This window comes from Morchella importuna, assembly GCF_003444635.1.
Source record: "Morchella importuna strain M04M26 chromosome Unknown Morimp01GS004, whole genome shotgun sequence".
Lineage (NCBI taxonomy): Eukaryota > Fungi > Ascomycota > Pezizomycetes > Pezizales > Morchellaceae > Morchella > Morchella importuna.
The window spans coordinates 954,480-978,040 of NW_025763401.1; the positions used below are offsets into that span (position 1 = coordinate 954,480).

Consider the following 23,561-nt stretch of genomic DNA (forward strand, 5'->3'; position numbering starts at 1 on the left):
GTGGTCTTGACATTGCTTCTCAGAGATGGATGGGACAGGCGTTTGAACTGGTAAATTGAATTTCACTACTTGCTTGAGAGGGTATCCTTGCATATATATTGAATGAACATATGACTTTGGCTGTAATCCTTGTGCCTTCTGTGAGGATATTTCTCACCAGCCTGCAGCTGCATGGAGGGGGTATAGCAGTTCTCCATTCTACATATTCTCCATGTCTACTATTGAATTTCCCAGTCACGTCACGCCCATACAGTGCAGATCATGTACCCACGTGTGTGCGCATGCATGGTGTTGACGCAGAGTATGTACATGTAGGTATTCTGACTCCCGAGCCCACAGGATAAAACCATCCCAAGGCAAGACCGCCCTGCCCTGCCCTGGATATGTTCCACTGTAAGCAGCCCCCCTCACTCCACCCCCCTCGCTCCCCTCCCGTCCCGCCCCATTCTTCACCACCTCTCAGCCTCAATTCTACCCCGCTTGACAACAGCGACCCCGCAATAAATAAACAAATATGGATTTGCCAGGAAACAATATCGACATACATGTAGCTTATATATGTGTCTGTACTTACCCGCTGATGTCTGGTTATTAATAGGCTCTCTCTCTCTGCTCTCTGCTCGATCTAGCTCCAGGTCGATGCCAGACGGGCTGAACTGATTCTTCTACCTTCGTGTGCACGAGAACGGGCATATATACCTTATCTACGCCGTCCATCTCAATTGATACACCACGACCTCCGTGATATCAGCTACACCTTCCCACACGGCCTCTACTCACTCTCTGTACCCAATTCCAATTCCAATTCCAATTCCAATTCTAATTACACGAATAACTACATACACACCACACCACACTCTCACCACACTCCCACCTCCCCCCTCCCCCAAAGCCACAAGCAAAATGGCCCAGCAGGCCAGCACCACCTCCCACCACCTCCCCAACGAACACATCGTCCTCCGCCCGCCCACAGCGCAAAACATCGCCTCCCTCCGCCGGCTCAACAGCCTGCTCCTGCCCATAAACTATCCCAAGTCCTTCTACAACGACATCCTCGCCTCGCCCACCACAACACGCCTCACACGCCTTGCCGTCTGGCTGCATAACGTGACCCCCGCGGACCCACCGCCTACTGACGGTGACGGCGACGGCGACGGCGAGCTGCAGCAGCAGGAGGACCCGGGCGTCACTGTCGGCGGGGTGCGCTGCCGGCTTGAGCTGCCGGCTCCGCCGCCGCAGGAGGTGGTGGAGGGGGTAGAGGGGGACGGGGAGGGGGCAGGCGGTGAGGAGGAGGAGGGGGGGATACAGACCGGGGGAGCGATATATATTATGACGCTGTGCACGCTGTCGCCGTACCGGCATCTGGGGGTGGGCACGCGGCTGGTGGCGAGTGTGCTGAGGGCGGCGGTGGAGATGGGGTGTAAGGAGGTGTATGCGCATGTGTGGGAGGCCAACACGGAGGCACTGGAGTGGTATCGGAGGAGGGGGTTTGATGTGGATACGGGCGAGGTGGTGAAGGGGTATTATAGCAAGTTGAGGCCGGCGGGGGCGAGGGTTGTGAGGAGGAGGATTGGGGTGGGGGATGCGATTGCGTTTGCGGCGAAGGGGGAGGCGGACGGGGAGGGCGTGGGGGAGGGAGGGGGTTGGAGGGGTGAGTATTGGGGGGGGTGGGGTGGAGTTTTCGGGGTTCGGGGTTCTGGGTTCGGGTTTCTGTTTTTTTTTTTTTTTTTTTTGTCCCTCTTCCCTTTTTTACGGTTTTATAAGAATTCATGGCTACTTTTAGCTGTAGTAGCAGCTGGCTGGCTGGGTTATGCAATGGCGAGCGTTTAACGGAGGCGTGGATACATATTTCTTTTCTTGTACAATAATTTCAATAAACATCATGCCTCTCAATGCAATTGCAATTAATTAATTAAAGATGCTATTAACACGCCCGAGGGAGCACACAGAGAACCACAGAGCTGCACATACACACTGCACTCCAGGCAGTGTGACCGTAACATATGTACATGTAGCCTTGTACTGCCTGCCCACCGTCCTCTACGCAGGCAGCCTTCTCCAGCATCAGCATCGCCATCAAATATCATTGGCCCCACCACGGTCAATCATAATCATACGTCTGATCACACCGACCGAGTGATGGCCCATGATGCGATTCCTGCCCAATGAGCACCCGATCTTTCCATGGGCTGCAGATTCGAATTACACGGTCATCAATTGCCCCGCGCGGGACTTTAGCCAGAGAGAGCACATACATCCTCGCTCTCTCTCTCTCTCTCGCCCACACGCCCTGATCCTGCAGATATACAATACATACATGTACTGTAGATAGACGATACTAATCACCAGCTTTCCCTTATCAAGATCGCCGGCGCCGATCTTACATAAGCATAATTTCGTCTGAGGCTCTTTCATTTCCAGGAGTGTTTTTGCTTGACAGCGCAGTCTTTCTTTCTGTTCTTCTTCTTCATCTTCTCTAATATCTTCCATCTCTCTCTCACACTCGGTCTCTCTCTCTCTCTCTCTCTTCTTCTCTCCCCCCCCCCCCCCCCTCTCTCCTCTCACTCGTCCAGCTCCCCTCCCCTCCCCTCCCCCGACCGCTGCAGCTGGCCCCCCCTCTGCTCCACTCACACACACGCGCCCGGCCATCGCTCCCCCCCCATACAAATACATGCACTCGGCATCGCACCGCGGGGGCTCTCAGTGAGCTATCAGCGCACGCAGAACCGTTCCGGCTGAAGACCCGCGTTGTCACGTGCGGGTGAGTGAGCGAGCTCTGTCTGTGCTCAGCGCCACGGAGCAGAACGAACAGGACAGCACAGACGAAACAACATCGACTCTCTCTCGAGACATCTCGACACCGTGAAGAAGGGAAAGACACCGAAGAAGAAGAAGAAGAAGAAGAAGAAGAAGAAGAAGAAGAAGGAGAACAAGAAGAAGAAGAAGAAGGAGAAGAACATCATTGACAGCTTCGATACACGCAGGCAGACGCTCTCTCGCCGTAATGGCTTCGTCAAGCCCGTCTGGCTCCAGCGGAGATGACTCTGACATGAACAGCGTCACCCCCAATTCCCTCGCCGGCCTGGTGGGAGCCCTCTCTCTCCTCTCCTCCCCCTCTCTGCCCTCTCTGCCTTCTCCCATCCCCCCCCCTTTGTATCTCTGTCCGCCCTCCCCCCCAGTGCGCAGGTACTAACGCTGCCCCCCGCCTGATCCAGTCTCTCTCGATATTCTCCGACCTTCTCGCAAACATCACGCACGACATTGCCCTGCAATCCCACCGCTCCGAGAAGCTCCTCCGTACGAAGCAGCAGCATCTGCACCCGCCCACCACCGACGGCTCCCCGCCGCCCGCCGCAACCGCAAACCCGCTCGCGGTCGTCCCGGCCGAGATAATATGCTCGCGCTGCCACCTGCCGCAGCACACCGCGCACACGCTCGAGACCACCACCGCCGCCGCGCAAAAGAAAAAGTTCTGCCCGCGCCTCCCCTTCCAGGACGCGCCCTTCCACGACATCTACGGCAACCCCTTCCCCACCGTCAAGGAGAACGCCGCCAACAAGAAGGGCGACAGCAACAAGTCTGCCGACTCGCCCGCCGAGGATGGCGCCGCTGCCGTCGCCATCGCGCCCGGGAACGGAAAGAAGGGCGCCGCGGTCTACTTCAAGTGCCCCTGCTGCGACAAGGAGAAGGTGCCGCCGAATCGCTTTGCAAAGCATCTTGAAAAATGCCTGGGCCTCGGCCGAAAGAGCTCCCGCGCGGCAATGGCGAAGATGAATAACAGCAACTCGGGAAGCGGCGCCGGGAGCCCCATGCTTAGCGCCGCGGACGCCACCACCGCTCAGGGCAGCAAGACGGCGAGTCGCAAGGCTAGCCCAGAGAAGAAGAGCAAGAGCCCCGTCCCGCTCGAGGAGGTGGCGGTCCCGCCGCCACCGGCGACGCCGGTGATATCGTCAAAACCGATCTTTGCGGCGTCGGTGACGGAGATGGCTGCTGGCAGCGGCGTGCCCACGCCAAAGAAGAAAAAGAAGAAGGCTACTGCCGCCGCCGCAGCTTTAAAGGTGGGATCGGTGCCGCCGGAAGAGGATAAGGGGTTGTTGGCGATGCCGGAGACGCCCACGAAGCCGATTGATGTGCCGTCGTTGACGCCGCTGCCACCACCGATACTGGCCAAGGAGCCGACGACGCAGAAGAAGCGGAAGCGGAAGGCGGAGACTTTGGCCGCTAAGGTAGAGGCGGCGGCGACAGCGGTCGGGGAGGAGAGTAGGGAGGCTATCACACTGCAATTGTCGAAGGCGCCGCCGCTGAAGAAGCAGAAGCTGGCGCTGGGAGGGGGGGAGAAGTCGACCACGTTGGACAGCCCGAAGAAGAGCCAGCTGAGCAAGTTCAAGAACCGCGCAAATAGCCCGAGTCCTGGTGGGACGAGCAGTAAGAAGGGAGAGACAATTAGGGTATGTTATATAGCTTCTTTTTTTTCTTTCTTTCTTTTTTCCTTCCTGGTTGTTATATCATACTAACAGCTACATATATAGAAATCCTCACCCGCACCCCACGCATCGCCACCAACAACACACAAGTCGCTCCCCCCCAAACCGCCCACACCACTCACAGGTCCGCTCTCCGCAGCCCCCATGGTCACCTCCTCGTCGAGCCAGGGCGCAACGCCAAAGCAGCGGAAACCAAAACTCGGAACTGGCGGATCGGGCAAGAAAGCCGCCGCAAACTCAACTGCTCCAACAACAACAGTTACTACTGGCGACGGTGGTGGTGGTGGTGGGACCGTGGTGAAAAAGGTCACAAAGCCGAAGATTAAGAAGGTTGTGGGCGGCGTGGCGGGCAAGACGGTGCCGGTGCCGAGGGTTGCGGGGAAAACGGTGCCTGTGCCAGGTGTTGCGAGGAAGGGGCCGAAGGAGTAGAGGATGAGAATGTAGTTGGTATTAAAAAATGTTGATGGGGGACTTTTTTTTTTTTTTTTTTTTGGTTTGTGTTGGTTATTTTATCATCCGTCTAGCTTTCTCTTCGTTTTCTCTTATGGCATGGGTATTATCATTGTTGTGTGCGTTTTTTTTTTTTTCGACCGGTTTTTTTTCTCTGTCTTTTTCTTTGGGGCCTATTGGTTTTTTTTTTTTTTTGTTATTAACCTTCTTCATTTTGTGTCATTCGCCATTTTTATCTCCTTTTTTGTACAAAAACCAAACTGGCGGCGGAGTCATCATCTTGTATTGGACTGTATTCGGATTCTTCTTCATCTTTATTTCTGTGTGTGTGTGCGCGCGTGTCTTTTACCTGGGTTTTTTCTTTTTTCGTATTCCCCTGGCCTGTTTTGCATCTTATGCGTTTGTCCTTCTAGTGTGTTTTGCGGTTTGTGTTCCAAGAAGGCCTTTTGGTTTTGGTCTTGGTTTTTGAAAAAAATACTTTCAGTAGCGGTTCTTTTTTTTCTTCTTCTTCTTTCTCTGTTGTGTTGTTATTCTTAGGACTAGATCAAGAGAGTGATATTGTCGTATGAACACCCTCTATCCACCCCACTCCCTACACACACATACACACACACACACGCACACACACGCACACGCCTTTATTTTTTATTTTTTATGTAAAGTAAAGAAATTACTACATACAACGGGTTCTGTTTGTTGGCGTGGATGGTGTAGAGAGAAGGTGGCTGTCTGTTGGCTGTATACGAGTGATATATCGTGATCCGGCCATCGAGGTTGGATGTCCCAAGCGCCCTCCGCGGGGGGATGTGGAGGCGTATCTTGCATGGTAGTGGAAGATTCTTGGGGAATTAAGGAGGGGAGTGGACGGGTGGAGGGGCGGGAGAGTACTGGCTACATAGTACAGCCATAGTCCGTAGTGGGAGGGAGTTGGGGGGGGAGGGGGGGCAAAATGTCACTTTTACCACCAACCGACTGGATACCGTATGAAATCTACCAGACGATATCTATAGTGAATTGAATGAGGGGGCTTATGTTTTGGCGGCTGCAGGTGCGGAACTGGTAAGAGGCCTACTAAACTCGATTAGGGTCGCTGTTCTTGCACTACATGCAGGTACCACACAGAAAAGACACCGACGGGTGCGTCTTCTTCGCCAGTCCGAATGAAATCCTCAGCACAAAAAAAAAGAAATGAAGGAGCGTGAGTATTGTAGAAATGATACACTTGGTATGGTGTAGATAAAAAGAACAAAAGGTACATTGATGGCAGCCGCCATGTCTACTACCCCCACCCCTGGATTGAACCATGGACCTTCGACAGGTACAACTTGGCACAACCACACGGTGTATCCGGAAGGCGAGTGCTAACCGGTAGACCACTCGCCCATGTGTGCTGTGGGCGGGAAATGGTATTTGAACGCAACGGCTGATTGCAGATAACTACTTATACTATCTCTATCAGGCGAGCTGTGATGCCGGCCAAAAGAGCAGGGCAAAAACTCAATCTAGTAGTTTTATCACACCTAACCCTGGATTCTACCCATCTAGACGTTCAAAGGCAAGACTGAGCTGAGTGATAGGACTGGGTTGGGTTATAAAACTGGTCCCCGTATGGCCCTTTGGTCATTGCTGGGTGGAGTGGCTACTTCGTTTCTTCGGTTCTCTCTGTGGCCTCGGTTTTGCACTTTTCTCGGTTTTATGGAACGAATTTGCACCAGGTTCGGATGGACGAGGGAGTATAGCAATGGGAAATACAGAGCATGGGACGTGTTCGTATGCTTTCTTCTGCGGGGGTTGGGGGGGTAGGCCTGGGTATTGGCCGCGGTGGGTACTAAGCTGGTGAGCTATTCTCAAGTTCAGAAACTACGTTTAGCTGATAGAAAAGATCCCAATATATACATAGATAGGGGTTTCTCGGGTCAGTTGGATCATTAGAGCCACAATCATAATAAGCGACAGAACAGGCACAGTCGGGCTCCCACACTGGATACATAGATACTTAGACGATTATTCAGGGTACGAAGGGTTTATATTTGGCCCCAGAAGGAAGGACGGAAGGAGAGACAGAGTCAAATTAGAGCTAGATAGTTACTTTTCGTTTCTTTATTTTCGTAGATGGCGGTGGATGTTTGCTAGCTTGCCGAATACCCTTCACTAGGCGTGGCCGGGAGCTAGTGGGGTAGTTCTGGGGTTATCGCCATAACTGTAAGGTTGCATGCAATTAATGAATTAAACAAAAAAAAAAAGAGCCCAATCATAAACTATCACTCGAGAATACCAGGGTTAGGGTTTCAACTCGCAATTCAAGAAAACCAAAATGATTCCATTTGATAGCTCCTCCTAGAGACCTTTACCAGACTCTATGTGAGCTTTGGAGCTCTACTATTTGAGCTCATTGATATCCTGAAAGAGCTCCAGTATTCGTGGGCTATCCTATCTCGCGTTTGGTTGGGATTTTCGTGGATGGGGCAGCACAATTAAACCTACACCTATGTATAATGTAATTATATAATTGTTAACGTTGTTTCTTGCCCTAATTAGCTACATGTACTCGATCTGATCCTTACCCCAGTGTCCGTCTTGGCAGGTAGTCACTATAAATTTAAAGGATCTCTTTCACCGTCCACTTTCTTTCCTGTCGAAGCTACGTCCCGACTTCTCCACCACCGCGGGAGTCCTTTTCTCCTCCTACTTGCCCTCGCTCCTTGGAAGCTCCACCACCACCGTTCTCGGCTGTCCGGGCTTAGGATTGAGGGGACGAGGCACTAGTTTCTTTTTGTTTTTCCTGCTGTTGGGCGGGGGGCATGATACAGTCTTCCTCTGATGGAGACTCCACCATCAATATCTCAACAGCTTCCCAAACTCCTCCAAGCCCCCTGTTCCTATTCCAAGAGATAATTGGGATGGCTTTCCGAGCTACGGTTGGGCGGTTCCCATAGGGTTAGGGTTTCTTAACCTTAATCAATTTTTGATGTATATAATAAATTTTATTTAATGATAATTAATTTTGTTTGTGTCTATAATAAATCTTTCTTAGTGATAAAAATCAATAAGCTATTTTTGGCTTGTTTTTCTTGTTAATCATTGGCGTTACCCTGAACAGCGGCCGCGGGGATACCCAATGACCTCTCTTTCCCCGAGCCTCATTACGACATTATCACTCGTTACGAAAAAAAGCTTCAATGTCTACTCACCGCCTTCCAGAGTCTTCCGACTTCCCCTCGGGACTAGTCTACACGCTTAAAGCTCCTGCCAAAGCTGCGCAGAACATCCTCATCCTCTTCCACGGCCTCGGCGATACCCATGAACCCTTCGCAGCTCTAGGCACAAACTTGAACCTCCCCGAGACAGCATGTCTTGCTATCAAGGGCCCCACACCACTACCGTTCGATATCAATGGATTCCATTGGGGCGACGATATCATCTTTGATCAGTCGACTGGCGGACTCGATGGTGACAGCGGGTTTAAGAGAACAAGGAAGCTCCTGAGGGAGGTTGTGGACGAGTCACTGGTAAAGAAGTGTGGTTGGAATCCTAGGAGCATCTTTTTTCTTGGCTTTGGGCAGGGCGGGATGGTGGCGGTTGATATTCCAGCGGGGAATAAGAGCATCGAGTATGGTGGTGCGATCTCGATCGGAGGTGCGCTGCCGTCCGATTTGGAGAAGCTCGAGGCTGGAGGGCTCAAGAGTGCAACGCCGGTATTGTTATTGGGTGCCGAGAAGAACTCGGTTATCGATAAATCTGTAGAGGTAAAGATGAAGGAGAGATTTGACTTTGTAAAGGTCGTCAAGTGGGGCGGCAGGGATGGTGATGGGATGATGAAGAGTAGGGAAGAGGCAAGACCAATCATGGAGTTTTTCGCAAAGAGGTTGAGGAGTATGCAAGGAGTTCCGGAGGGAGCTGTGGAGTTGCAGTAGTTAAGCACGTGATCAGGTATCAAGTACTACATAGCTAGTTGATTGGAGCTTTTCAAGTTTGAGAGGAATCCGGTACTGCAAGTTGAAGGAATTCTAAGGAAACGATCACGAGTGATCAACTATGACAGTTCATGTCCGCTCTGTAGAGTCCAATTTTCTCTTTATTTGGTGCGCATGGAATCTGCGCGAGGTTTGCGCAGCCCGATAGATAGATAGCTCCTTATTATCATTGCATTGGTAGAAATCCAGCTCACATATAAGAGCAGGATCCAATGCAAATGATTCGATCAACAGCTTTAGGGGTTTCCTGCCGATTGTGAGCTTGTGAGGCTGAGGAGGAAGTGCAATTTCCTGCGCGATGTTGAAACATAACCGCTAGAGTTTGTTCAAACCAGGATGCGGTGTTAGGTTGCAGAAGTTGCAAAAATAGGGAGGGTACGTAGTAGTGATTCATTATGTTGCAATCGTGCATTCTCATATCCTAGAGTTCAAGAATAGATATTCCTCATCCCATATTTACGGGCTTTGATAGTCGTTCATATAAATACGAGTTTGCACAGAATAAAGATTTCTCTGGGACATAAAGCCATCGGCATTGCCAAGTCAACAGTTCAGAGTACATAGGGATGTAATTGCAGGGGGAGCTTCGCCGACGCACGTTAGCAACTTTATGATTTGGGAGTGTTTCGCGGAATGAATTTTCATTACTTGTATTGAAAAAGCACTTCAGCTTGAGCGCATGATAACACTTTTGTGAATATGACACTCATACAAAGTTTCCAATTCATAAATAATCATTATCATAAGAACATTTCCCATAGAAGAACGGCGTATGGAGTACACATCCAACTAGTCATCAAAAGTTAAAAAGTTATTCAGAATCAGCAGAACCTGTAAATTGTCTGAGCCATTACCTCAACCCGAGTGCTTGCTTTCTACACTCAAAAAGACAGATCCACGAGTTCGCTGTACGCCATACTGTTCGTGAGTGTTGCGAAACCTGTATATTCCAAAGCTCTCACACCCGCCGAGAACCCGCGTTCTTTTGCAATATCGATCGGCATCTGAAATAACAAGTTTTGGAAGAAAGGAAACGCGCCGCCCTCAAGTAGCAATATTGTCATGGTATCATCGTCGAGAAGCGCCGCCCGGTGTAGGACAGAATTTCGCATGTTGTCCATTGTGTTGATGTTTGCCCCTCTCATCAAAAGCGATTTGACTACCTCCTGCTCGTTTGCAGACACCGCCACGAGAAGCGGTGTCTCTTCAAGGTTGTTTTGAACATCGATAGCGGCTCCATTATCTAGAAAGAGCTTAACGAGCTCTTTGTGGCCCTCGGCGGCGGCTATGTGAATAGCTCCAACAGAACTGCCATCATTGATATCAACACCATGCTCGAACAGCAAGCGAACTATCGTACTACTCCCTCCGTAAGCTGCCCAACTAAGAACAGATCCACCCTCCAAGTCATGTATCTCAGTGCTTGCTCCCTTCTTAAGTAGACTTTCGAATATCGCTTTATGGCCCAACTCCGCGGCCCAATGGAGTGCCGTACCCCCGCGAAGGAGGTCTTGGATAATGCTATTGGCCCCATTCTCTATCAAATACTCAACCGCCTTGTGCGAGCGACAGCCCAGGCAGATACTTGAGTAAAGGGTTGGGGCTTTTCCGATCATGATGCTGACTTCGCATTCCTCGAGTAGGAGGCGAATCATCTTTTCGTTTTTGTTGGCTGCCGCAAAGAAGAGAGCCGTGACAAAGTGCCTATCCGTTTGAATTGCATGCTTAAGCAGGCTTGGGGATAGCAATACTGATAGATAGCGATTGGCCCTGAGGAGAGAATAGAGATCCTTTGTTTCGAGGTCCTTTGAAATCTCGAGGATAAGCTCTGTTGGAAGGTTAAGGAGAGGCATTGAGGAGTTTGGTATATGGGTATACGCTGTGAAAGCTATGTAAGAGGTAAAAGGTCGTTGTTATATTTACAAGCTTATGGGTTGCCAGGTCATCCCGACGATAATCGAGCTATCAATCAGGCTATCGAGCTATGAAGCTCTCGACCTATCGCCTCTCGAGCTTAGCAAAGTTAGCATGGATGCACATTCACACGTGATGCTAATGAGTGCGTGGCGTGTAATTCTACGCTATGTAGTAATCATTAAGCGCTGTGCCAAGGCCTGAGCGCGCATAACTTATATCTCAGTTTGGTCACTTGATCGGCCATGTCCTATATCAGAGTTCCCGTCCCAAGTGCCTTTAAAGAGTTGAAACTGCCTTTTACTTTACAAACAGCAGGTACATACATACAGACCAAAGGGTTTGACCTGGGCGAAGAGCATCACATTCGAAGATGGACCTTCCATAGGGTAGGCGCCTGGTGGGGTAACACTGAGCTTCCCCGCACACTTTGTGAGCAAGGCTGTCAGGCAAGGCTGAGAAAAAATATTTAACTGCATAAGTGAATGTATCCTTGGGGCTCTGGGACTCATTTGTCTTTTACAGTTATCCCGGTAACCTTTTTGAATCTCTTTATAAGCGTTCCAATTCCCGCGCACGTTGTTCTTCCACGTATCCCATCCCGTTTTTGACAAATATTGTCGGTATTCTCGTCGGCTTTCTATATTATATCTAGCAGAACTTCCATCAGCATGCCTGACATGCCTAAGTATAGCATTGCTGTGACTATTATCGGGGTCATCCAGCTTGCGGGAAAGGTTACCTCCCTGGGCTATGGCTATATCGGTGGAGTGGATCGTGCTCCCAAGTACCTTCGGGAGCTTGTTGATGAGCTTGCCGCTCTCAGTAAAGTACTTATCGCCATACAAGATCACACTGATAAGGAACCAACCTCTGAAGTCATACATTCATTAAACGAGGAAAGAGGGCCTCTTCAAGGATGTGCACGGGAGTTGGAGATACTACAGTCGGAATTAGAACCCAAGAATGGAGAGGGACTTCAATCAGTCATGGAAGATAATCTTGAGTGGCCTCTTGAAGAAGAGCCGACGAAAGAATACATTAAGCGTGTCAAAGCACTAAAGGAAATCTTTGAACTTTCTTTGCAACCTGAATCCGAGTGAGTAAATCAGTCGGTCTTTAAAGATTGTTCTAACTGTAACCAAGACGTATTGCGGGTGATTTGGTCGGACTGGTGAAGAAGTATACTGAGGACGAGGATCTTGAAGTTCACAAGCTCCCCCTAGATCATCCAGTTGTGGTAAATTGGTACAAGAGGGAGGAGGCTCTCCGAATGGGTGAGTTATAAAAAACACAAATTAGAAGATCTCATATTCACTTATTTGAGCTAATTTGCTCAATTACTAGAGGAAAAGCGAGAGAATGTACTCAATTGGCTATACCCGGAAGACCCTGAGGCCAGGCATAATGAAATTAGTAATCGGAGGCAAAGGGAAACTGGTTCATGGCTTACAGAAAGACCTGAATTTCGGGAATGGCTTTTGCATCATGATCCTGCTTCTCTATTCCTATGGGGCTATGGAATCCGTATGTCTTCCCACCGGTCAGGAAATTCCAGTACTAATAAAAGTCATCTCTGAAGCTGGTGCCGGAAAGACATATTTGAGGTATTCAGCGCCGTTCTATATATATGATATGCCTATCGCTGAATTAGCTTGCTCTCTAGTTCTGTCGTTGTCGACTATTTTCCATCTGGACCATTGGCGGAAACGGTTAACTACGGGCTAGCTTATATCTATTTCGATTACAGAGAGCAAAACAGGCAAGAACCCGAACATATCATTGCAAGCCTCACCAAGCAACTTGGTAGCCAAACTCTTGGTCTACCAATTGAAATTCAAGAACTGCACGACAGATTGACTCCTACTCGTGAGAGGCCTACATATGAGGAAATCTTTACTGCATTGTTATCTACCTTTGAGTCATTCGATCGAGTATATTTCGTGATGGATGGGTTGGATGAGATTAAGGATTTAGGGAAGCGAAAGAAGTTCCTTGACCTATGTCATCGGATATCAAAATATGGCGTCCGATTTTGGTTTGCAAGCCGAAAGGACGAGCACTCGACCGATATCGAAGCCTCTATGAACGAAGCGGAGGCAGCAAGAATTGAGCTCCGAGTTGATCAAGATGATATCAAAAAATACATCTCGGAGAGGATTGACGGCACCCCGCGAGCCAAACGCCTTGTCCAGCAGGGCAAATCTAAGGAGAAAATCATTGAGGCTCTTGCCATGTGTGCCGGGGAAATGTGAGTTGAAATTAATCCGGGCCCTAGTTTTAATCCATTTCCTGATTTCTTTAGGATTCTACTTGTCCGTTTCCACCTAGAGTATATCTGTCAACAGACTACGGCGAAACAAATCCTACAGGCCCTCACAAAACTAAAAGGGATTATCGATAGAGAAGGCCCATTGGAACCAACTTTTATAAGGGCCATAGAAAATCTACGACGACAACCTAAGAACTGCTCTGACTTGGCCGTGAAGGTCCTTGTTTGGCTCGCTAAAACAAGGCGGACACTTACAGTTGACGAAATCCAAGTAGCCGTTTCTATTGAGGCAAGGCGAGAAAGACTTGACGAGCTAGACTTGCCAGACAGGACCACGTTGTTCGATGTCTGCGGTAGTCTTGTTTCAATTGATGAGCAAAGTGGAACTATTCGCCTCTCTCATGAGAGCGTAAACCATTTCTTAGCCAATAGCCCAAGCACTGTTCCAGAGCTTTTAGACGAGACTGTCACTGTGGCTTTGATGACTTACCTTGGGTTCGAATCTCTCTCTATCAAAATTACCAATGATGAACTGCCGGCCCGTCTCAAAGAACAGCCTTTCTTGAGTTATGTGGTGACCCAAATACAATACCATCTTAAACTCTGCCCGGAAGAGATCACCCTTCAATTGGTTCTCAGATTCCTTGGTATGCCAGTAAATATTTATTCATATCTACAGGCGGCCTCGTTTTGCAATGCGAAAATGCGGGGTGATATTCTCATTCCGGAATTCCCTTCGGAGCCCCTCGAATATCCTGACTTTCCAACGAAACCTGCACTACACGTCGCAGTCATTTTGGGACACTTTTTGGCGATTAAGCACTTAATAAAAAATGGTGCAGATCTCTTGGAGCGCGATTCCTGGGGCCAGACTGTAATCCACGAAGCGGTTTTGGCGGGAAATGAGAACGTGTTCTGCTATTTATTGGAGAAGGGTGTTGATGTTCTGAGGGCTGACGATAAAGACCAAACGGCACTGCAAAGAGCCTGCGATATAGGCAATGAAAGAATGGTCAATCTATTACTAGAGAAAGGGGCCGAAGTAAAAACTGTTGATGTCACTGGTAAGAATTGCCTTCACAAGGCAGCTTTGGGGGGCCACGAGGGGATCGTAAAAATATTACTCGAACGCGGCATTGATTTTACGGTCATTGACGAACGTGGACATAACCCCTTAATGGAGGCGGCTTCCGGAGGACATGAGGGAATAGTAAAAATCTTACTCGAGAAAGGCGCTGACACCAGTCTCCTTGATGTTAATTGTCGATCTATCATTCACTTGGCGTCACATGATGGACACCACAATGTGGTCCGGGTTCTCCTTGAGAACGGAGTTTATGATCTTTCACTCTTTGACAAGAGCGGGCAAACGGCACTTCACATCGCGGCGGCTCGAGGTCATAAATCTACTTTGGAGGTATTAGTTGAACACGGTGCCGACATCCACGGCAAGACCAGTGCTGGAGATTCTGCACTTCATCGGGCAGCAATCTACGGGCAACGAACGATAGCCATGTACCTCATTGGAGAGGGGCATGTAGATATCTCAGTCTTGGATGCGAATAATAGGACAGCGCTAGAGGTTGCTGAGATCGCTAGGCGCGACCAGTTGGCAATGGTCCTCAAGGGTAATGGTGCCGAGGAAGAGATTAAAGAGGCCATAAATCGTGAAAGACTAGTCCAGGTATTAAGAGGAAATTTAAATCCTGAAAATCCTGGTAATCCCAAAAACCCTGGTAATCCTATAAGTATTACTGGCAATCCTGAAAATGTGGATGTGGAGATGAAAGAAGGTTGAGGACAATTTTGGTATGTACTTGACTCCCAATGGAGTATTACCTATTTCGAACTTTCATGCTCATACGTCTTGATAGGATTCTTTTGGTAGCCTAGATATCATGTACGCATACAGAATGGGGGTCATAAAGTAATGAAACTGACATGATTTTTTGGCATTTCTAATCTTTCAATCTTCCTTATTTATATGAAATATAGATACTTGTATTTACTGCTAAATCGTTTCAAGACTATTCATGTCTTCTATTACATCAAAGTCCCACGCAAGGTTTTGGCTTTTTAATTAACGTGAGTATATCCACGATAAAGAGATAAAGAGCAGCCTTTGGTGTTAGTTATTAGTTTGAAGTGGCGGGCATTCACACTTCTATCGTTATTGAATTCTATAATCTCTAGACCTCATCACTTTAGTTTAGACAATCGGCATAGAAAAGATGGACCTTTTAAATTGCTGAATGAGGTAATGATTCATGTATCTAGATATCTACCATAGGCTGCTTAACCATATCGGGTTAGATCACATGATCTACGATTATGTTCGAGTGAGATTATGTGAGGCTTGGCGGGCCGTGTGCTTATTCCATTCTAAATAATAAAATGGGGTTTGAAGAGCATACATGTAATTATAGATAAACCAGGAGGTTTTTATATCATTGGGCAGGCATTAGGCTTCTCGTGCACTGTTAACAGATTTTTTGGTTTATATATTTGTAATCCAACAGCCAACAAAAATTACATGTATTTACCCCTTTCCACCGCGCACCATACTAGTACGGCCATACCACCTAATACAGCATACATACATGTAGATGTATGTACCTCTGTTATTATACATTTACATGTGAATAACCGTCCCACCCTATCACCCCCCCTTTCTCCACATACACCCACACAACACAAAACAGCGATGTAACATAAGCAGTGTCATTAATTACTAGGGACATATTTTTCTCTTTTTTGGCACATCCAGAATGCCAAGCCCACCAAGTAACTCATATCTGACCGAAGGAAAAGCTCGAGTCTACGAGGAAGCAGTGCGAGCGTTACAGGACCCAAAGAGACAAACAAGCTCCTCGACCACATCTCCAGTAGCAGTTGCAGCCGCAGAAGAACTCCCGCTCGCGGCAACAGATGATGCCTCCGCAGTAGCAGTAGCGGTATTAGAAGCAGAAGCAGAAGCAGGTGCAGAAGCAGAAACTGCGGCAGAAGCGGTGGCAGAAGTGGTAGCAGAGGCCGAGGCAGAGGCGGAGACAGAAGCCTCAGCCGTGGCGGTGGTAGTGCATGAGGTAGCGGCAGATGCAGCAGCAGAAGTTGTCGTAGCGGTATCTTCAGTGACAGCAACGGCTTTCAAAATATTAGTACCGAGGTATTACCTATGGGGGGTGTTTTTAAATAACTCACATTCAGCTGGAGCACTCCCAACTGGAGCAGCGACACCACCGAGAAGGGTGGATCCAACAGCGACCAAGTTCTCCTGCCCGAGAGTATTTTGGGTATAGCGAGCGTTGAACTTAACAACGCTCTTGATAGCATTGAATGTCTTGACGTCCAATGGTAGGGCTTGCTCAGTGACCAAGAATGTCAACCCTTCAGCACACGGGGGAGTGGTGAGGGAACCAGTGTATTGGAACAAAGGTGTGGTTTGGAGGTGGTCAATGAGAGGCGCGAAGTCGAGGGGTCCAGTTTCTGTAATGCTACCAGGAACAGCAATTTCGGCAATCTTCTCGGTGACGGCTGTCAGAAGCTCAGTCGTTGTGCCATCTTCTGTGAGCTGGAAGGTTACTGCTAGTACTGCAATTCCGCCAGAGCCATCTATAGTGATATTAGAACATATCTACCAGGGACTAGGTATCAAGAGAAAGGAAGATTGAACTTACCAGCTGCTTCATGCACCATGTGAATCTCCAATGGAAAATACTCCTCGGCGATTCTGTGCTCGCTTGGTGTATGGAAATGGAACTGTTTAAGAGAAAATTCCTTCCCAGCAAAGGTTGTAGTGCCATTAACAACTACCTCAATTGTGGTCCCTAAGTTTTCAAACTCTGCCGCCTCGACTGAAGCAATTGTAATCACAGGGGCCTCTGTTGCTAATGATATCGTATCGTCAATATTGATTGGAGATTGGACGGTCGAAGTTACGCAAGCCGAGTTCTCAGCTGCAATCCCCGCCCACCCCAAGGGGCCTACAAGCCCGGTGTATCCAAAGTTGGAAACTGCAACTTTCCCGCCTGGAAGTTCCTCGCGTTTGTGGAATGATGTACCGTGGATACAATTTGCAGACACGAGTTGCGAGCTTAACGCCGAGGCGATTAGGAAGATCTGTTTGATGTACATTTTGACGATTTTATAGGTGTTGTGAGTTTTTTTGGTTGCGAAACTTGCTACCGGAGCGAGTGAGGGCAGGACTTTTAGCTTCGAGGGTGAAAAATGGGAAAAGACCAGCGCTGCTGTCTAACGAAAGATATTTCTCCTATCTTTTGCGATAACGAAAAAACTGGTTGAGTATAAAAGATCGGCTCAGCCGGTTTGAAGAATGAAATAGGACTAAAAGAGAGAGAACAAAAGGAAACTGAAAAAAGAATACCACCAGTAGACGGTAAGTTGCAGAGTATTGTGTACAGAAGAAAGATTGTGAAGAGTGCCGCATTTGAGGGTGGAATATATCAGAACCATAGCCAAGAGGCCAAGCAAGCCAAGCGAAATAAACATAGCAATGTGAGGTTGTGAAGCAGCTGCAGAAGCAGAGCTTTGAAAATTTAGTGGGCGAGTTTTAGAAAAGCAAGGTGGATGTTTGGGTTGTGAAGGTAAAATACTTGGCAAGACGGAGGTGATATGTAAATACAATCTGCACAGTGGCAATTAAAGAGGGCGGATAAGTTATAACAGGCGCGATATAATATTATGGTACTTGCGACAAGAGCCTGTGTGTGTGTATGTTTGGGTTGCGGCGGAGTTTGAGAATACTCACGATGAAGCAGTGGCTTTACATCTGGCCAATACGAATGTCCCGTAGACTTGCCACTTCGAGATAATTAAAGTAGGAAGAGCCGCAGTCTGCCTAGACCTATCATAAAAGAAATTTCGCAGAAAACCCCAGGCGGCAAGCAATCCCAGGGCTGCCATCCGAGTAGCGAGGTTGATATCACAGAGACAACATGTGGGGAGTTGCTTGAACTCTGAATGGATCTGCAGAGCGATGATCCGACCCGAACTCCGTTAGGAGTTGTGTTCTCCACTGTCTCAAAGACTCTGAGTGGGGGTAGGGGTTAAGGGTGACTTTCAAGCGCTCTCACGGTTATTGTTTCGAAGCGCCCGGTTAAGCTCCTGCCAAAAATGCCAAAATGCTTGTTATATTAGCCAAGGCTTGTCTCAACTCACGATATCAAACATCACTTTCACGAGGAGTGCTTTATTGACACCATAAGATTCGGTAATGTCGGTTTAAATGTATATGTAGTTGATTGCCGACCAACACCCTACTCCTTTAAATTAACGTTATGGCGTCTGAGATTGCTTGCTTTTTCGGTTGTGTCCCGGAGTGCCCTATGTTGGATTTCAGGGCGATAATGACCCCGTATTGTTTGGTGAGTATTCATTTTCGATGAACTCGGATGGGCAAGTCTATCGAGAATTACTAGTATTTCCATGTGTTGAAACTGTTGTGTTTATCGTAAACAAATCAAAGGGCCAGAAGGAACTACCATAATAATTTGACTGGGCTCGGAGGTCGGCCTGCTGTTATCGAGCTGCTCCGATGCCTTTATGCATGGTTCATCTTGTTTGAACCTTTAGTATGGTCGGTGCCTGTGCTATTCTCAAGAGCGGATATAATAATTCAACTTGATTGTGGCGTGTGGAGCTTCTGATGATTGAATGAATATACAGGTACTGTATGTAAGGTATTAGTCGTTGCTATGAGAGTGTGAAGCTGGAATAGGATGTAGAGTAAATGCATGCACATTTGAGCGCTAATAGAGAAATCATGTGATTTCACGATTACTAACTACATGTAGTTAGTAGTATTGAATGGCCTATCAATCCCAACGACACGGTTAGTGTGGGGCATTATACGCGCAGTGACGCGACTCCTCCACAATTTCTTTCTTTCATCGGATTCTCGTCTACAACTCTCATCTTTACGCATCCTGGATAAAAAAATCGCCTGTACCTGACATGCCTATTGCTACATCGAAGCGCTCGGCCTATGAGTTCCTGTCGGACGAAGACGATAAGGATGACATCTCTATCGCTTCTAGCATCGTAGGCCGAAAACGCGCCCGCCGGGGAACTATATCGTCGGATGACAACCGCCACCATAATGACAACGGAGAGAACGAGGACGGCCAGGATGATGAAGAAGAGAACGATGATGATGAGGAGGATGAAGAGGAGGACTTGGAAATGGATGAGGATGGGACAGTGAAGGTGGAACTTGGCAGTATTCTTCCCCCAGCCGATCCGGAGGTTGAGGATGAGGAAGAAGTTCTAGGGAGAGAGGGCTTAGAGCTAGGCCCCAACGAACAGCCTTTCCAGCCTGGGAGTATCGTACGGATCAAGGTCAACAATTTTGTTACTTATTCACAAGTAGAAGTATTTCCAGGTCCGAATCTTAACATGGTCATTGGTCCAAATGGAACAGGGAAGAGTACGATTGTTTGTGCTGTTTGCCTTGGTCTTGGATGGGGTCCAGGGGTGAGTTTCAGACGTCTTAGCTTCATGAATATCATCTAATGTATCACTGGTTGAACCAGCACCTGGGCAGAGCAAAAGATATCTCAGAATTTGTCAAACATGGAGCCCAAGAAGCAAGAATTGAGATTGAGCTTCAAGGTCAACGAGGTTCCAGAAATCCAATAATAGTAAGAAGAATTATTCGGGAAGGCAACGCCTCAAGCTTTACTCTAGATGGTACGATTCACACAAAACCATACCTTTTTTCGTCTACTTGAATCGATTAATCCGGTTTTCTTCCACTATAGGCAAACCAATCAGCAATGGGAAATTGCTCAAATTCACAAGATCTTACAGCATACAAATTGACAATCTCTGTCAATTCCTTCCACAGGACAGAGTTGTTGAGTTTGCTGGGCTTAACCCAATAGATCTCATGAGAGAGACACAACGTGCTGCAGCTCCTCCAAAGGTCCTCGAGAACCATGAGAACTTGAAAAAGTTGGGGAAAAGGTTGAAGGAAATCTCAAACGATTTTGAATCAGATCGTGCGACGCTCAAATCAATGGAGGACCGCCAAGCTGCGCTTCAGCAGGATGTTGAGAGACTTCGAGAGCGGCAGGAAGTAATGCAAAAAATAGAACTCCTGGAAAAGGCGAGACCCTTCATTGCCTATACTGCGGCTCGTAAAAAGTCCAACGAGGCGAAGGAAGCATTCAGAAAGTCTCAGGGAGAATTGGAAGAGCTGAAGAATCAGGTACAGCCGATGACAGATGCGCCAAAGATTAAAAAACGTTACAGAGATTTGCTGGACGGATGCGTTAGGGAGAGAAAGACTCTCGTTGAAAAAAAAGAGGAAGAGATGACCAGATTCAAGGATAGAGTTCTTGCCAAATATGATGACGAGAAGAAAAAGATTGGGGACAAGAGAGAAGCCGAGCGGGATGCTGAAAAGGGCCGGAGAGAGGCCGTTTCTAAATTGAAGGCGAGGATAGAAAAAGTAAAAAAATCACTTGAAAACGAACCTCCCGAAATTAACCTGCATGAGTTTAATCAACGACTGGTATGTCTTCTCTTAATCCTCGGTTTTTTATGTAATTTTTAACGTCTAGATAACTGTAGGCCGAGAAACGACGAGATATACGACAGTGCTGGACGCAGGCCGAGGAGAAGAAATCCGAAATCATGCCAAAAATCGATCAAGCTAATCGTATCAAAACTCAAATCACCCGTGCACAGACAGAGTAAGCCTCCCGATTTTCCCTTTCCCTTTTTCCTTTCCCTTTTCCTTTTTTGGTCGGGCATTAGTTAACTTGAGTCTCCAGACTCGAAGATCTCGAGACTGCAACTGGTCAACGCGAGAGATTGTTGAGAAACATGAGCCCTGACACTTTTCGAGCTTGGCATTATTACAAGTCTCATAAGGATGAATTTGAGGCTGAGATTTTCGGACCTCCAGTATTGACATGTAGTATCAAGGATCCCAAATATGCCGATGTTGTGGAGACCTTGATAGGTATTAACGACAAGAAGTCGTTTGTTTGTCAAACGAGGGCCGACTACTTAAAATTCGTGAATGCTTGCTTTGGCAAAGGGATGGGTCTTGCCGATGTGACTATCAGAGACTATTCAACAAGCAGGGCACCAACATTAGCTCACCAGCCAGGAGGACCGATTAAGGCGGAAGAGGTGATATTGTATTCCAACTGCTATGTTTGGTGCAGATGTTGACGAATTTATAGTTGGCTAGATACGGGTTTGACGGGTACGCACTGGATTATATGGAGGGACCAGAGCCAGTACTGAATATGCTCTGTAATGAGGCTGGAATTCATCGCACGGTAGGAATATTTCACGTGGCATTCTTGATAGCTCAAAGTCGTTTTATTGGACTTTTTTCTGATTGGATATAAGCCCATTTCCCTCAAGGATTTCACTCCCGCCCAAAATAAACAAATGGAAGAGACAAACATCGTACAATGGATAGCTGGCCGGACAAGTTACAGAATCATTCGCAGGAGAGAATACAATGCCAGTTCAATACGTTTAGGAGATATCAGACCCGCTACAGTATTCAAAACGCAACAAGTAGACCAATCCTTGAAAATCGAGATAGAGCGAAAAATCTCTGAGCTTGAGGAGGAACTTGCAAGTGTCGAGGAGGAAAAAATTGCTAAAGAGAGAGAGCATCGTGAGATCAAGGCAATGCACGAAACTCTCAAGAAGGAAGCGAAAGATATCGAAGGGGAAAAGACTTCGAGACAGCAGGAAGTAGCAAAGTTCAACAAGATGAAAGCAACACTAGGGCCATTGGAGGAGGACTTGAAGCTAAAGTCTGTTGGAAGTGAGGAATACAAAGAGAGAATCAGGGAGTTGTCAAACAAGCTCGTTGAACTAGCTGTCAAGAAAGCAAAAGATGCCTTACAATACGGAGTAATAAGCTCTTTCCCCTTCTAGTCGGAGTCTTGACTAATTGATAACAGCGTATAATCAAAGAACTGGTGGATTTGCATCAGGATTTGATGGAAGCCCAACTTCGATTGGCTGAAGCACAGTCGGATGTAGATATATTGGAGAAAAGAATTGAGGAAACCAAGACAAGGTTGGAGAACAAGAAGCAGGAAGTTTCTGAGCGTAAGACTCGCCATAGTATACACCCGATCTACATTGCTAACTATAAGCCAAGTTGAAAGAACATCGAGGGCTCTCCTTGCAGAGGCCAAGTCTATGAAAGCCAAGTGCAAGAGATTGTTTCACGAGTTCACTGAGGCGGAGAAGCAAATAATTACGGGATTCCCTGAAACTAAGTCTGGCGAAGATATTGACCATGACATCGAGATTGAGACAGCCAGGCTCTCCCTCCTTCACGAAGGGAACCCGAATGCTATCAAACAATATGAGGATCGGCAGGCCAAGATCACAGCTCTGACAGAAAAGATCGCAAAAACAGAAAGGAAATTACAAGAACTACAAGATGCGATCCAGGAGCTACGGGAAGCTTGGGAGCCAAAAATTGATATACTGGTTGCTAAGATCAGTACAGCGTTCACGAAGAGCTTTGAGAAGATCGGATGTGCCGGAGAGGTAAAGGTGCATAAAGAGGAGGATTTTGACAAGTGGGCGGTTCATATTCTCGTTAAGTTCAGAGCGAACGAGAGACTTCAAATTTTGAATAACCAACGGCAATCTGGAGGCGAGAGGGCTGTATCCACTGTATTTTATCTCATGGCTTTGCAGTCACTTGCGAGGTCCCCATTCCGCGTGGTTGACGAAATCAACCAAGGGATGGATCCAAGAAACGAGAGGCTTGTGCATCACCGAATGGTCAACATCGCATGCCAAGAGTACACATCACAGTATGTTGCTTTATGCTTGTCTCTTTTTAGTAGGATGAACTACTGACAGACATATAGGTATTTCTTAATTACGCCCAAGTTACTACCAGATCTGATGTATCATCCACGCATGAAAATCCACTGTATCAACTCTGGAGACTGGATCGATGCAGGGTCTGTTCTTGATAACACCAAATATCTGAAGATAGGTCAGGCACTCAAAGCGCGTGGTGCATTGTTTTAAAAATGCTATGCGTGATGAGATACGTTTGTTGGCATCAACTATATTCTATGTAATTCTTTTTGGGGGGCGTATTGAAGTTTTTTTTCCTCGTTTTTTCTCTGCTTCATATATCTACATATGTAGTTATATGTAGAAGAGCTGTTTTTTGGGTTGGGTCTCCAGGTTTTGTTATATCTCTTAAATGACATCTTGTTTGATGAATCTTTTTGTTATTATTACTCGCTACAAGTATCTCATATTTGTAGGTTATTTTAACCCCAACCAAGAGTTATGTTTAGACTACATGTAGTCACTTCCATCGATGGCGGCGGCGGCCTATTGCGGTCTATGAGCTGGCCCGGCTCGTTGAAACCCGAGACTCACCGAAGGCTCAGAAATGGCTCGAACATGTAGGCCAATGATCAGGGACGAAAGATATCT

At 47.5% G+C, this 23,561-nt stretch overlaps 7 protein-coding genes across 7 annotated transcripts; 5 read left to right on the forward strand and 2 right to left on the reverse strand.

Annotated features, from left to right (window-relative positions):
- Positions 1 to 903: 903 nt before the first annotated feature.
- Positions 904 to 3,042, forward strand: LAJ45_02396 (uncharacterized protein; the record flags this gene model as incomplete). The annotated part of the gene is made up of 2 exons (XM_046111987.1): positions 904 to 1,651; positions 2,813 to 3,042. The coding sequence occupies 2 exons, from the start codon at positions 904 to 906 to the stop codon at positions 3,040 to 3,042; spliced, it is 978 nt and encodes a 325-aa protein (XP_045974887.1).
- Positions 3,043 to 3,049: 7 nt separating this feature from the next.
- Positions 3,050 to 4,913, forward strand: LAJ45_02397 (uncharacterized protein; the record flags this gene model as incomplete). The annotated part of the gene is made up of 3 exons (XM_046111988.1): positions 3,050 to 3,085; positions 3,216 to 4,448; positions 4,530 to 4,913. The coding sequence occupies 3 exons, from the start codon at positions 3,050 to 3,052 to the stop codon at positions 4,911 to 4,913; spliced, it is 1,653 nt and encodes a 550-aa protein (XP_045974888.1).
- A 3,200-nt stretch (positions 4,914 to 8,113) lies between these two features.
- On the forward strand, positions 8,114 to 8,848 carry LAJ45_02398 (uncharacterized protein; the record flags this gene model as incomplete). The annotated part of the gene is made up of 1 exon (XM_046111989.1): positions 8,114 to 8,848. The coding sequence occupies one exon, from the start codon at positions 8,114 to 8,116 to the stop codon at positions 8,846 to 8,848; it is 735 nt and encodes a 244-aa protein (XP_045974889.1).
- An 800-nt stretch (positions 8,849 to 9,648) lies between these two features.
- LAJ45_02399 (uncharacterized protein) lies at positions 9,649 to 10,761 on the reverse strand (the record flags this gene model as incomplete). Its single annotated transcript, XM_046111990.1, has 3 exons — positions 9,649 to 9,697; positions 9,763 to 9,814; positions 9,873 to 10,761. The coding sequence occupies 3 exons, from the start codon at positions 10,759 to 10,761 to the stop codon at positions 9,649 to 9,651; spliced, it is 990 nt and encodes a 329-aa protein (XP_045974890.1).
- Positions 10,762 to 11,493: 732 nt separating this feature from the next.
- On the forward strand, positions 11,494 to 15,025 carry LAJ45_02400 (uncharacterized protein; the record flags this gene model as incomplete). The annotated part of the gene is made up of 9 exons (XM_046111991.1): positions 11,494 to 11,921; positions 11,969 to 12,099; positions 12,170 to 12,349; positions 12,405 to 12,429; positions 12,489 to 12,534; positions 13,018 to 13,073; positions 13,128 to 14,812; positions 14,878 to 14,903; positions 14,969 to 15,025. 9 exons carry the CDS (start codon positions 11,494 to 11,496, stop codon positions 15,023 to 15,025), a joined length of 2,634 nt encoding a protein of 877 aa, XP_045974891.1.
- Positions 15,026 to 15,912: 887 nt separating this feature from the next.
- Positions 15,913 to 17,225, reverse strand: LAJ45_02401 (uncharacterized protein; the record flags this gene model as incomplete). Its single annotated transcript, XM_046111992.1, has 3 exons — positions 15,913 to 16,235; positions 16,293 to 16,703; positions 16,769 to 17,225. 3 exons carry the CDS (start codon positions 17,223 to 17,225, stop codon positions 15,913 to 15,915), a joined length of 1,191 nt encoding a protein of 396 aa, XP_045974892.1.
- A 1,839-nt stretch (positions 17,226 to 19,064) lies between these two features.
- On the forward strand, positions 19,065 to 23,141 carry LAJ45_02402 (uncharacterized protein; the record flags this gene model as incomplete). Its single annotated transcript, XM_046111993.1, has 10 exons — positions 19,065 to 19,583; positions 19,643 to 19,799; positions 19,871 to 20,625; positions 20,685 to 20,806; positions 20,888 to 21,251; positions 21,305 to 21,403; positions 21,477 to 21,995; positions 22,046 to 22,196; positions 22,249 to 22,918; positions 22,976 to 23,141. The coding sequence occupies 10 exons, from the start codon at positions 19,065 to 19,067 to the stop codon at positions 23,139 to 23,141; spliced, it is 3,522 nt and encodes a 1,173-aa protein (XP_045974893.1).
- Positions 23,142 to 23,561: the final 420 nt, after the last annotated feature.